General features: G+C 35.9%; 1 protein-coding gene across 1 annotated transcript in view; it reads left to right on the top strand.

Moving 5' to 3' along the window:
• The window catches only part of MICAL2 (microtubule associated monooxygenase, calponin and LIM domain containing 2), a 529879-nt gene that overhangs the window by 365825 nt on the left and 150508 nt on the right, over window positions 1–13546 (top strand). The window contains exons 35-36 of the mRNA XM_053689298.1: window positions 1926–2098; window positions 9379–9453. Of these exons, the coding sequence (XP_053545273.1) occupies window positions 1926–2098; window positions 9379–9453 (248 nt within the window). The remainder of the gene's footprint in view (window positions 1–1925; window positions 2099–9378; window positions 9454–13546) is intronic.

Here is a 13546-nt window from a genome sequence, read left to right as displayed (position 1 = left end):
ATATGTTTTCTGATTACCATGAACCTTTAAAGGGACATAAAAGTCAAAATTAAAGGGATATGAAACCCACATTTTTTCTTTAACGTCTCAGATAGATTATACATTTTTAAACAACTTTCCAATCTTCTTCTGTTACCAATTTTGCTTCATTCTCTTGGTATTCATTGTTGAAGGAGCAGCTATGCACTGCTGGGAGCTAGCTGAACACATCGGTAAGCCAATGACAAGAGGCATATATGTGCAGCCACCAATCAGCAGCTAGCTTCCAGCTCCTGGGCCTACCTAGGTATGCTTTTCTACAAAGGATGCCAAGAGAACTATGCAAAATTTGGGGTTTATCTTCCCTTTAAAGGGACAGTCTAGTCCAAAATAAACTTTCATGATTCAGATAGGGCATGTCATTTTAAACAATTTTCCAATTTACTTCAATCACCAATTTTGCTTTGTTCTCTTTGTATTCTTAGTTGAAGGGTAAACCTAGGAGGTTCATATGCTAATTTTTAAGCCCTTGAAGGCCGCCTCTTCTCTGAGGGCATTTTGACAGTTTTTCACCATTAGAAGGTGTTAGTTCATTTGTGTCATATAGAACCCTGGAACTTCACGTGCATGAGCACATTGTTATCTATATTATAGATAACAATGTGCTCATGCACATGAAGTTCCAGGGAGCCAGCTCTGATTGGCTAAAATGCAAGTCTGTCAAAAGAACTGAAATAAAGGGGCAGTTTGCAGAGGCTTAGATACAAGATAATCACAGAGATAAAAAGTATATTTATATAGCAGTGTTGGTTATGCAAAACTAGGGAATGGGTAATAAAGGGATGATCTATCTTTTAAAACAATAACAATTCTGGTGTAGACTGTCCCTTTAAACTACAATGGTTTAGACAGACCATGCAATAAAAAAAAAAGTTCTAGTTTACCTCTATTAGGAAATTTGTTTTGTTCTCTTTGTATCATTTGAAGAATAGTAAACCTAGGTAGGCACACAAAAGTATATTTTTGATTTATATAAAAATATAGCAGAGCTTATAAACAGGAAAAACAACTTGTAAATACTAATGTTAAAAGGGGCATAACATTATCTGTTTTAATTATTGCACTATTGTTAGCTTATAGCTATGTGTGTAACTATGTGGTTAATCCCTTTTGCATGAGTTTGCTCCAGAGCATACCTAGATATGCTCAGAGCAATAACCTACTACTGGGAGCTAGCTGAGCACATCTGGCGAGCCAATGACAAAAGGCATATATGTGCAGCTCCTGATCCTACCTAGGTATATTTTTAAATAAAGGATACCAAGAGAACAAAGCAAATTTGAGAACATAAGTACATTTAAAAGTCTCTTAAAATCACATGCTCTATCTGAATCATGACAGTTTCATTCTGATTTCATGTCCCTTAAAAGGACATGAAACCCCATTTGTTTATGTTTCAGATAGAGAATATAATTTTACACAACTTTCAAATGTACTTCTATTATCTAATTTGCTTCATTGTCTTGGTATCCTTTGTTAAAGAAGAAGCAATGCACTACTGGGAGCTAACTGAATGCAACTGGGTGAGTCAATAACATGAGGCATTTATATGAAGACACCAATCAGCAGCTCCTGAGCCTACCTAAATATCTCTTTCAACAAAGGATACCAAGAAAGCAAAACAAATTAGATAATACAAGTAAATTGGAAAGTTGTTTCAAATTGAATGTTCTATCTGAATCATGAAAGAAAAAAAAAGAGGTTTTATGTTCCTTTAAACCTCATAGCTTATGCTCTACAAAACTGATCATATTGTGCTGTATGTTGCAGTATTGACTATACATTTTTATCACTGTAACTCTTTCTAACGTTGTATACATTTTTATTTGTATAGAATGCAAAAAGTCCCCATAAACTTATGTTTCTTGACCTTGCACACTTTTTAGCTCAGACATGGAATTCGAGACCTCTAGAGAGAGTTCTAACTGTGACAGGAGGAACGTCTCGCAATACTCATCTCCAGTGGGATTGGATAAGGAATCTGCCCCTGCAGCCCCCACAGCAAACAACAGTGATATGAAGCAAGTCAGCAACAGTAATGTGTCCAAAGCTGCTGATGGTAAGTGGTGCACAAAGGCTATTACATCTCTAGCCTATGCACATTATTAATATGACAAACATATTACCCTAGAGATGGTTAAACTCTATTATTTAAATACTGATAATCAGGATCTGTGCTAGTGTCCAATCACTTATATAAAGTGTCATACTGATGTCAGGCAGAGACAAACATAATTACATAACTTTACCAACATGTGCCAGTGTTACAGCATAAAAGTAAAGAATATGTCACATTCTTTTATCATGTAACAAAATACTTTATAGAAACTGATATTCTGTAGTGCTCATTTAAATCACACGATCCTAGATACAAAAGAACACTCTAGAGTGCTCTCCCATTTAGTGAATGGCTCAGGTGAAACAGCCTCTACTTGGCTGTGTAGGTAAAGTCCTGGTTGGGAGCACAGCAGGTGAGCCAATTAGGAGTGGTATTCATGGCTGCCACTAGAAATTTTGGGGCCCCTTACTTAACCATTGATCAGCCCCCCCTATTAACATGTGCAATTTTTAACCAAGTGACTAAAACATATATGTTCTTTATTCTTAAGTGTAGTCAAACTTGGAAATGTTGTAAAGGTAGTAACACACAAACACAGACACATATAAGGATTCACATATAGACACTCTAGCAGACATGCAAAGAAACACACAATCACAGACACAGACACCCACACAGACACTTAGAACTTGCTTACATTGACCTTACAAGTAATGAGGTAGACTACAGTTTTGTCAAAGAAGGAGATTTACAAGGCAAAACAAGGAATTCTGATTATCTTTTTGTCAAGGAAGATGCCAACTAAATGATGACAACAGCATGCAGTGTCTGAAAGGAAGGGCCCTGAACTGCCTAAACAATAATTTATTGGTGACTTCCTGAAAGGTCTCATTAGTCTCAATGTCTGTAGAAAGATGTGAATAATCAGTAGTAAGGTCAAAATGTCCTAAAAAGGAACAGACACTAGGCACACACACAAACTCAAACACAAACTTGCACTTACACCCAAGGAAACACCCACAGAGACAGCCTCAGAAAATACAAGAAGACATACACACTCACAGACACCCACAGAAAACACACAAAGACATATACAGAGAGACACCCACAGAAAGCACACAAAGACACACACACACATATACACCCACACACAGAGACATACACACACACCCTCACAGAAACACCCACACACATACACAAGCTCACAGAGACATCCACAGAAAACACACAAAGACATACACACCAATTCTCACACAGGCATCCACAGAAAATACGCAAAGACATACATACACTCACACACCCTCACAGAGACACCCACAGAAAATGCACAAAAACAGACACACACAACCTCACAGAGAGACCCACAAAAAAAAATACATACACACTCATAGAGACACCAACAAAAGCACAAAGACATAAACACACAGACACCCACAGAAACACTCACAGGAGGTAAAATGTCTGCACATTGCTATCCCCTAAATCAACAGTGTGTGACATGCATGATAAAAAAAATACCATTAGATCTGTATAAATGCAGGATTTAGACCTATTTGTATATATTTCAAAATTAAGTCAGCTGTAGTGTAAACTGAACAGTGTTAAGTTTAACCTGTCTCATTTCAAACACTGAACAATCTTTGCCTGAGAGTATAACATTTTATGCAGATGTAAATATCTTAGGTAAAATGCCTCCTGGAATCTGGGAAGTCCTTGCATAAAGGGTCAGTAAACTGGAATGTAATTGAAATATATATATATACATTTAAAAATAATATCTGCCAAAAAAAGGGCACCTACCATTTGTGTATTGAGGAAGAAACATTTCTGCATGGTTTAGTGCACACTCAGAAATCCTCTCAAATGCTAATGCTTTACTCCTTGTAATGACATTTCCTGTGCTCAATAGAACTCTGCTGTAGTGTCCTCTGGTGGCTGCCAAAATTATTATTTTTTTTATAATAATAATAATAGTTGTGCTTGCCTCATGGTCCCCCCCCCCTGGCCCAGTGGGCCCCTGACAGGAGTCACCCCTTTCACCCCTGATGGCGGCCCTGGTGGTATTTCCACATTGCCACCAATCTCAGCCCATGTCTTTCTCAGGAGATAAGCTGCTTGTGTCTCCAAAGTGGGACTTTATGTGTATTTTTAACCCTTTTGTGGGGTTATGCAAAATGAAGTGACAACACATTAAATCATGCAATTTGTGAATGTCCCTTGACATAACTTTTTCTTCCCCAAAATTTTTATTTCAAAATAGTGAGTTTACTAATTGGCTTTTGCATAATTGGAAAGACTACCAATTCTTTAATAAAGAATATACAGATAAAACAGAAATATTTTGGGAAGCTGCTATAGATTAAGTCCTATATGATCAAACAAAAAAAAAAGTTTAAAGCCCGCAAAATTCAGCTGGCAAACCAGGTTAGTAATATGTACAGAAAATATATAAACAATCCTAGCAAAATATGCTGGGATAGATATCAAGCTAAACAGGAGAGAGATCTCTTAATAAAACAAAAAACTACTAGGGAAGAACTTAAAATGTGTGAAATTCAAAGGACATTTCGGTAAATCAGCCCAATTTTTATCTAGGCTTAACAAAGCTATGAAGAAAAATAACACAATAGAAGCTATAATAGATGGGCATGATATATTTACAGGTCTAGCAAATATTAAGAAGGTTAAGAAGGTTTTTCTAGATTACTGTCAAAATATCTGTGCAGCAAAAGATATTAAATATAGAAAATAAAAATACATTTTGGAATAAAATTAATCCTCCTAAGATATCCAACAGTTTCATGGACACTCTAAATGCCCCTATTTCTAACGAGGAAGTTCTGGATGCAATTGACTGTGCCAAGCAAAACAAAGCCCCAGGACCTGATCAACCTCTTTCCGAAATTTACAAAATTCTTAAAATTTGATATTGTAGATACATCAACCATACTTTTTAATGATTATTTTATAAAAAAACAAACAATGTCTAAGTACTTTTCTGCTTCCCTTATTACTCTTATTTTGAAAAAAAAAAATAAGAATTGCCTGGATCCAGAATCTTATAGGCCTATCTCACTACTAAATGTTGATTATAAAATACTTGCTTCCATTATTGCAAATAGACTTAAAGTAGGACTAAATCAAATCATACATGAGGCCGAAATGAGCTTTATGGAGGGTAGATCCTCAATTAAAAATATCCGCAGGGTGACAACCCTCCTAGAAAATCTTTGGAATATGCTCCATAAATATAAATCTAACATAAAACAAGAGTTTGCCCTCTTAACAGTATATGCTGAGAAAGCCTTTGATTCGGTAATCTGGGACCACTTATACACCTCTCTCAATAAATTTGGATTCTCAGGGAATGTTATTACCTTTGTTAAATCTATATACAATTTTTCCACATCATCTATTTTAGTAAATGGTAGTCTAACTTCGATGTTCTCCTTATATAAAGGAACAAGACAAGGATGCCCACTGTCCCCCCTTCTATTTAATTTGGTGATAGAACCTCTAGCCATTTTCCTTAGAGAAGAATTAAAAGGAATAGATTTAGGGAACCAGAATATAGTTTTGTCCTTGTATGCGGACAATCTCCTTCTCTTCCTTAAAAATACCAATAAAAATATTCCCATTGCACTAAATAATTTTGATCTTTTCAGTTCATTCTCAGGTTATAAACTTAGCTTAAATAAATCCGAAGTTCTTTGGATCTACCAGAATAAGCATAGTTTTAAATCTCATCCTTTTAAGGAGGTAGAGACTATTAAATACCTGGGGATTAACTTGCACAAAGATCCAAATAGGTGGTACCAACTTAACTATGTTCCCTTTTTTATAAATGCTTCCAGGAAATTGCAAAAGTGGTCCACATTTCCTATATCGCTGACAGCTAAAATAATGATAATAAAATCTATTTTTCCCCCCAATTAGTTTATATTATGCAGAACTTATTATAATGAGAAGAAAAGAGAAAGGGGAGCGTAAACTGGCACCTTTGTAGGGAGATAGTTCACTAAATAAGTGATGTGTATGGATTGGTATTTTAAAACATAACCATTAATAAGTATTACAAATAAAAAGATGATGGACTGAGCCACCACTACAATTATATTTAAAAAGTGTCAAAAATAGACACACCAGCTCCTCTCAAAGACGATACAGTGATCAATCTGTATTGATGTAACTAGCACTGCTCCTCTCATCTGTTCTACAACTAGTTTAAATTGTTGGTCTTTAAGGCACTGTTCTCTCATATACTTTATATATGTTAAATTGGTCATTTTAGTAACTTGTCTAGCGGTAATTATTTGTTTACTGGAGTCACTGTGTTGTGATTGACTGCAAACTCCTGTGTGGCTAGACCTTATCAGCTACCCCTTATCATTGTGTCTCCGCTTAGTTTACTGAGTCACGGCTAATGTTTACCATTTTTAAGCCTATGAGATACTATATAGTGTGACTGTTAATAGTACTATACAGTAGTGTTAGTTACCTCGATACAGATTGATCACTGTATCGTCTTTGAGAGGAGCTGGTGTGTCTATTTTTGACACTTTTTAAATATAATTGTAGTGGTGGCTCAGTCCATCATCTTTTTACTTTTAAAACACCAATCCACACACATCACTTATTTAGTGAACTACCTCCCCACTAGTGTGCCAGTTTATGCTCCCCTTTCTATTTTCTTCTCATTATAATGTGTAACACATTAGCATAAGGCACTGCCCACCTCTGAATACTTAGGTTTGTTTGAGGGGGATTTGTGGAGACAGTTCTATAACCACCCCCCCCTCTTTTCCCTAGGGGTTTTAGGGAAATCTCTCCTATTATGCAGAACTTACCACTTTTCATTTTAAACAAAGATATAAAACACTTCAATAAGGACTGCTCTACATTTATTTGAAAAAAAGACATGGTTTATCTGTAAGTAAATTAATTTAAACATCAGAATATGGCGGTTTCTCCGTCCCGGATATAAAGTGGTATAACATTATAATATTAGCACAATTTCCAGTTGATTGGATTATCGGAAGAAATTATTTTACAAATCTCCAAATTGAGGAGAATCTAGTCTCTCCATTTACGCTAAAAGCTATTATTCATTGTTCTGCAACCCAACTCCCAATAAAAGTACAAAATCTATTCCCATTTCGTAATATTATCATTGCATGGCAAAAACTTTGCTCAGCACTTGATATAAACTTCCATTACTCCTCCCTTTTACCTATTCAATGTAATCCTCTTTTCTTACCCAAGATAGATACTGGGATATTTAGGTCCTGAAAACAAAAAGGCCTGATCTATGTAGTACAACTTTTAGAGAGAACTTATACGATAAGAACCTTTGAATCTCTTGCAAGAATATAATATTCCTAATAATAATTTTTATGCCTACTTACAACTTAAGCATTACATCACTGGATATCTAGATTCAATACAAGAAATAAATTAATTTGGGAAACTAGGAGATTATATTAACGTACACAGGCTTGGTATACATTCTATTTCATTAATGTATAAAATACTACTTGCAAAACAAGGACAACAAGCACTAGATGTAATGTTTTTAAAATGGAGGTTTCACTTTAAAGATATAACATATATTAAAGCAAGTATTAACTGGTTTAAATAGGCCCCTATTTCCTGCTCCTGGAAAGTCACACATTAAGTTAATTATTGATGCTCATATCACGCCTAAAAAACTAGCTAAATGGGCAGATAGTAGAATAAGTGATTGCCCCAAATACAATGGAGCCTCAGTGGACTTACTCCATTGTATGTGGTTCTGCCCAATAATAGGATAAAGATCCATGTGTTGTATAAGAGGCAGGACCCCCCCCCCCTTTTTTTTTGTCCCTGTTAAGTTTAATTTATTTTATTATACTGTAGGAAAAACAGATAATTGTGGAAGTTCAAGACAAGAGAAAAACTGGAGTTTTTGTTAGGGTATTCCAAACAGATAAAATGTTGAATGATTTTTTTGCTTATTGAAATGGTTGTATCAGAAAATACATTTTGTATTGTCATGGTATTCAAAATAGATTATATGTTGAAATTAACTTTATCTGAAATGCTGTACCAATGGAAAGTATATTTTGTATTGTTATGATACCAATATGGTATATTTTGTTGTAACGCAATTATTCTTCAAAATTAAAAAAAAAAAGAGACCAGAATTCTTCTGTGTAAAAAGGAAATGGTGTAATAAAGATGAGAAAATAAATCACTTGATGGGAAAACAAGAATTGAAACAAGCAGGGAATATATAGAGAGAATATTTTCCTACTGTTTTCTGTAAATCTAAATTTTAACACGCCAGTGAGCTTTGCAATTAAATAATAACAAAGCACAAATTCTAGATCCCTGTAGCAGCCGCTCACTGAATGTGCATGTAATTATATTGCACAGATATAATGAATATGTCACCAGATCTTTGGTTTTCACACATTAGATTTCCCCTTGGTCAGTAGTGCTATCTACTGGTAATCATAAGGTATTACACATAATATTATCACACAATTTAACTATGCACAGATAATTTTTATAAATAATTGTATACATATGTAGATCTAAACTTTGTTGTTTGATTTCTGTTGGTAGCAAACAGCCAGTTGGATATGTTACATTTAAAGGGATATTGATTTATTTATTTTTTTAAATCTAAATTAGGGCATTTCAACACCCACTGTACTTTTTAAATTAAAAAATGCCTTTTTCCTGTGCTGAAAAAAATTCTATCTTTTTATGATTGTGGGTTTGTCACTGTCCACCACTTTTGGAACTACATTTCCCATGATGCAAAGCCAGCTGATGCTTAGTGTCTGAGCATCATGGGAAATTTAGTTCCAAAACCTCTGGAGCACCAAGACTGAGCACCCCTACTCTAGATAATTTTCAAGGAACAGTGTAAATTTTGATAAGAAAATCACAGCTCTAAATTATTTGAAAACATTTAATTTGCTTGTAGTTTTTTTGCAACACTTTGTTTATAAAGAGTGATCTTAGCATATGCATATATAAAAACAACTTTAACGAACCTTTAGAATTTAACTCCTTGGGGGGAATTTTCAATACATTGATGCTCTCTCTGGCATTCAGTCTGTTAATAATTGAGGAAAAAAACAACTACTTAGTGTTAAAAAGCAACTTACAGTTTGTGTGAAGGAAGCTTGCTAGATCATAGTAAGCCCCAACTGTTACTATTAACTTAAATCCTGTTGTCTGGCCTGTAATTGTTACTTTTAACTTAAATCCTGTTGTTTGGCCTTTTTTAGCTCTGCTCCGTGCTAGCAATTTGCAGTCCGTCTCATCTAACAAGACTCAGAGATGGAGAAGGAAGATTCAGTCAAGTAAGGACATGTTCTCTCTGTGTTTAATAGATATATCACATTATAGTGAAACTATTTGGGAATACACTGTTGCCTAAAATGAAACACACAAGATGTCTTCCTGTCAGTGATGGTGTTACACGGACCTAGACACCAGCAGCATCAGCATGAGGGACACTAGTCTGCCCAGCATAATGTGCCACGCAAGTATGATACTTCATTGTTTTCCTATGACCAGCCCCCAGCTCCACACCGACCCACCTGACTCTGCCCAAAACATGCTTGGTACAGTTCCTCCTGTTTTAGCCCCACCCCTCCTTTCATGGCCCTGCCCAGAAAACACCAGTGGGCACCCTTCATATTTAATTTCTGAAGACTAAACTGTTGGACACAGATGATAATTCATCAAAAGTTCCCACCAGCCTCACCATCTTCTAGGGTATTCTGTGCTGCTGATTCACTAAGGCTCACCTCACACATATCTCTCCATGCAACAACGAGTAATATAAGAACTGGAGAAGCTACACGGGCAGGAGTTGACTTTGCCCATATCTGTCTGTCATGCAGATATACCTCCTCTTATATACACATAATATACAATTATGGTAATGGTAATGTCATGCTAAAAAAACTATCCTGTATCAGAGCCCCCAATTGGCATGGACTTTGCCAGATTGTCACAGGTTGGAAGATCTACCTGTTGCCCCCCCCCCCCCCCTGTAGCTTCCCACATTATTGCAAATGTGAAGTATTTAGAGCGAAAACTCTTGACTGCCCCATCTCTACTCACAGCACACCAGACTCCGCCCAACCTGGCTCATGACAAGCCCAACTCCACCCATATCACATCTGCAGCCCGCCATTTTTGTTGCAGCTCCACCCACAAATTCCCCTCCCTCTCCCGGAAAGGCTATAGGAAATGCTGCTTTGCCATTACTAACATACATATATATTTATATTAAACACACAGGCAGGGTTGGGTGGATATTGGTGAGCCATGGGCATTTGTCCTGATGTGGAACGTAGAACACTAGAGAATTTAAAGGGACAGTCTAGTCAAAATTAAACTTTCATGATTCAGATAGGGCATGCAATTTTAAAATATTATCCAAATTACTTTTATCATTAAACTTGCTTTGTTCTCTTGGTATTTTTTGTTCAAATCTAAACCTAAGTAGGCTCATATACTAATTTATAAGCCCATGAAGGCTGCCTCTTATCTTATTGCATTTGGACAGTTTTTAACAGCTAGACATTGCTAGTTCATGTGTGCCATATAAATAACATTGTGCTTACTCCTGTGGAGTTACCTATGAATCAGCACTGATTGGCTAAAATGTATGTCTGTCAAAAGAACTGAAATAAGGGAGCAGTCTGCAGAGGCTTAGATACAAGGTAATCACAGAGGCAACAAGTATTTTAGTGCGCATTGCTGACAAGCAAAATCAGATTTTAGAGCAGTTTATTTACAGGGTTGCAGTTTTTCTAATCACCACTAGAGATCTTTAAACTTGTGGTGACTGAAAAACACCCGGGAAAAATAAAAGAAAGAAAGCTCTACACCGAAAGCAATCAGTTTGGTGTGATAAGCTTATTTCTTAGTGCTGTAGTGAATGTTAGGGGTGTTTGCTAAGCTGTGCAATAACTCCCTATTGTGCATGTGTGTGTGAATTTGTGTGTGTACATGTGTTTCTGTATACATGTTTGTGTTTATATGTGTATCTGTTTGTATGTGTGCATATGTTTGTGTATGCATGTGTGTATGTGTGTAAGTGTTTGTATGTGTGCATGTGTTTGTGTATGCATGTGTGTATGTGTGTAAGTGTTTGTATGTGTGCATGTGTTTGTGTATGCATGTGTGTATCTGTGCATGTGTTTGTGTATGCATGTGTGCATGTGTTTGTGTATGCATGTGTGTATCTGTGTAAGTGTTTGTATGTGTGCATGTGTTTGTGTATGCATGTGTGTATGTGTGCATGTGTTTGTGTATGCATGTTTGTATATGTATGCATATGTGTATATATGTATGTGTTTGTATGTATGTGTGCATGTGTTTGTGTATGCATGTGTGTATGTGTGCATGTGTTTGTGTATGCATGTGTGTATGTGTGCATGTGTTTGTGTATGCATGTTTGTATATGTATGCATATGTGTATATATGTATGTGTTTGTATGTATGTGTGCATGTGTTTGTGTATGCATGTGTGCATGTGTTTGTGTATGCATGTGTGTATGTGTGCATGTGTTTGTGTATGCATGTGTGTATGTGTGCATGTGTTTGTGTATGCATGTGTGTATCTGGGTAAGTGTTTGTATGTGTGCATGTGTTTGTGTATGCATGTGTGTATGTGTGCATGTGTTTGTGTATGCATGTGTGTATCTGTGTAAGTGTTTGTATGTGTGCATGTGTTTGTGTATGCATGTGTGTATGTGTGCATGTGTTTGTGTATGCATGTTTGTATATGTATGCATATGTGTATATATGTATGTGTTTGTATGTATGTGTGCATGTGTTTGTGTATGCATGTGTGTATGTGTTTGTGTATGCATGTGTGTATCTGTGTAAGTGTTTGTATGTGTGCATGTGTTTGTGTATGCATGTGTGTATGTGTGCATGTGTTTGTGTATGCATGTTTGTATATGTATGCATATGTGTATATATGTATGTGTTTGTATGTATGTGTGTATGTGTTTGTGTATGCATGTGTGTATCTGTGTAAGTGTTTGTATGTGTGCATGTGTTTGTGTATGCATGTGTGTATATATGTATGTGTTTGTATGGCTGCATGTGTTTGTGTATGTATGTGTGCATGTGTTTGTGTATGCATGTGTGTATATGTGTATGTGTTTGTATGTATGTGTGCATGTTTTTGTGTATGCATGTGTGTATGTGTTTGTGTATGCATGTGTGTATCTGTGTAAGTGTTTGTATGTGTGCATGTGTTTGTGTATGCATGTGTGTATATATGTATGTGTTTGTATGGCTGCATGTGTTTGTATGGCTGCATGTGTTTGTGTATGTATGTGTGCATGTGTTTGTGTATGCATGTGTGTATATGTGTATGTGTTTTTATGTGTGCATGTGTTTGTGTATTCATGTGTGTATATGTGTATATGTTTCTATGTGTGCCTGTGTTTGTGTATGCATATGTGCATGTGTGTGTTTGTATGTATGTGTGTATGTGTTTTGTATGCATGTGCGTATATGTGTATGTGTTTGTATGTGTTCATGTGTGTATATATGTATATGTTTGTGTTTATATGTGTGCATGTGTTTGTGTATGCATTTGTGTACATGTGTATGTGTATGTGTGCATGTGTTTGTGTATGCATGTGTGTATAAGTGTATGTTTGTATGTGTGCATGTGTTTTTGTATGCATGTGTGTATATATGTATATGTTTATGTGTTTATATGTGTGCATGTGTTTGTGTATGCATTTGTGTACATGTGTATGTGTTTGTATGTGTGCATGTGTTTGTGTATGCATGTGTGTATATGTGTATGTGTTTGTATGTGTGCATGTGTTTGTGTATGCATGTGTATGTGTGCATGCGTTTTTGTATGCATGTGTGTATATATGTATATGTTTGTGTTTAAATGTGTGCATGTGTTTGTGTATGCATTTGTGTACATGTGTATGTGTTTGTATGTGTTTGTGTGTGCATGTGTGTATATGTGTGTGTTTGTGTGCATGTGTATGTGTTTTTATGTGTGCATGTGTTTGTGTGTGCATGTGTGTATATGTGTGTGTGCATGTGTGTATATGTGTGTGTTTGTGTATGTGTGCATGTGTTTTTATGTGTGTGCATGTGTGTATATATGTGTTTGTGTATGCATGTGTGTATATGTGTATGTGTTTGTATGTGTGCATGTGTTTGTGTATGCATGTGTGTATATGTGTATGTATTTGTATGTGTGCATGTGTTTGTGTGTGTGAATTTATATGTATACATACATATACATACATCTCATTAGCTATGCTTTGGAATGGGTGGTGCTATTCAAATGACGGGACTTTGCCCAGTGAGTTTTAGTTATGCCTCTAGCAATAATGCTTCTAGTAGAAGTGTTTACTGAATGAGTGACAGTTTTTACTGTGCACATGACAGACA

The sequence above is a fragment of the Bombina bombina genome, chromosome 7, assembly GCF_027579735.1.
Source record: "Bombina bombina isolate aBomBom1 chromosome 7, aBomBom1.pri, whole genome shotgun sequence".
NCBI classification, from domain to species: Eukaryota; Metazoa; Chordata; class Amphibia; order Anura; family Bombinatoridae; genus Bombina; species Bombina bombina.
This window is presented reverse-complemented; position numbering and strand designations above follow the sequence as displayed.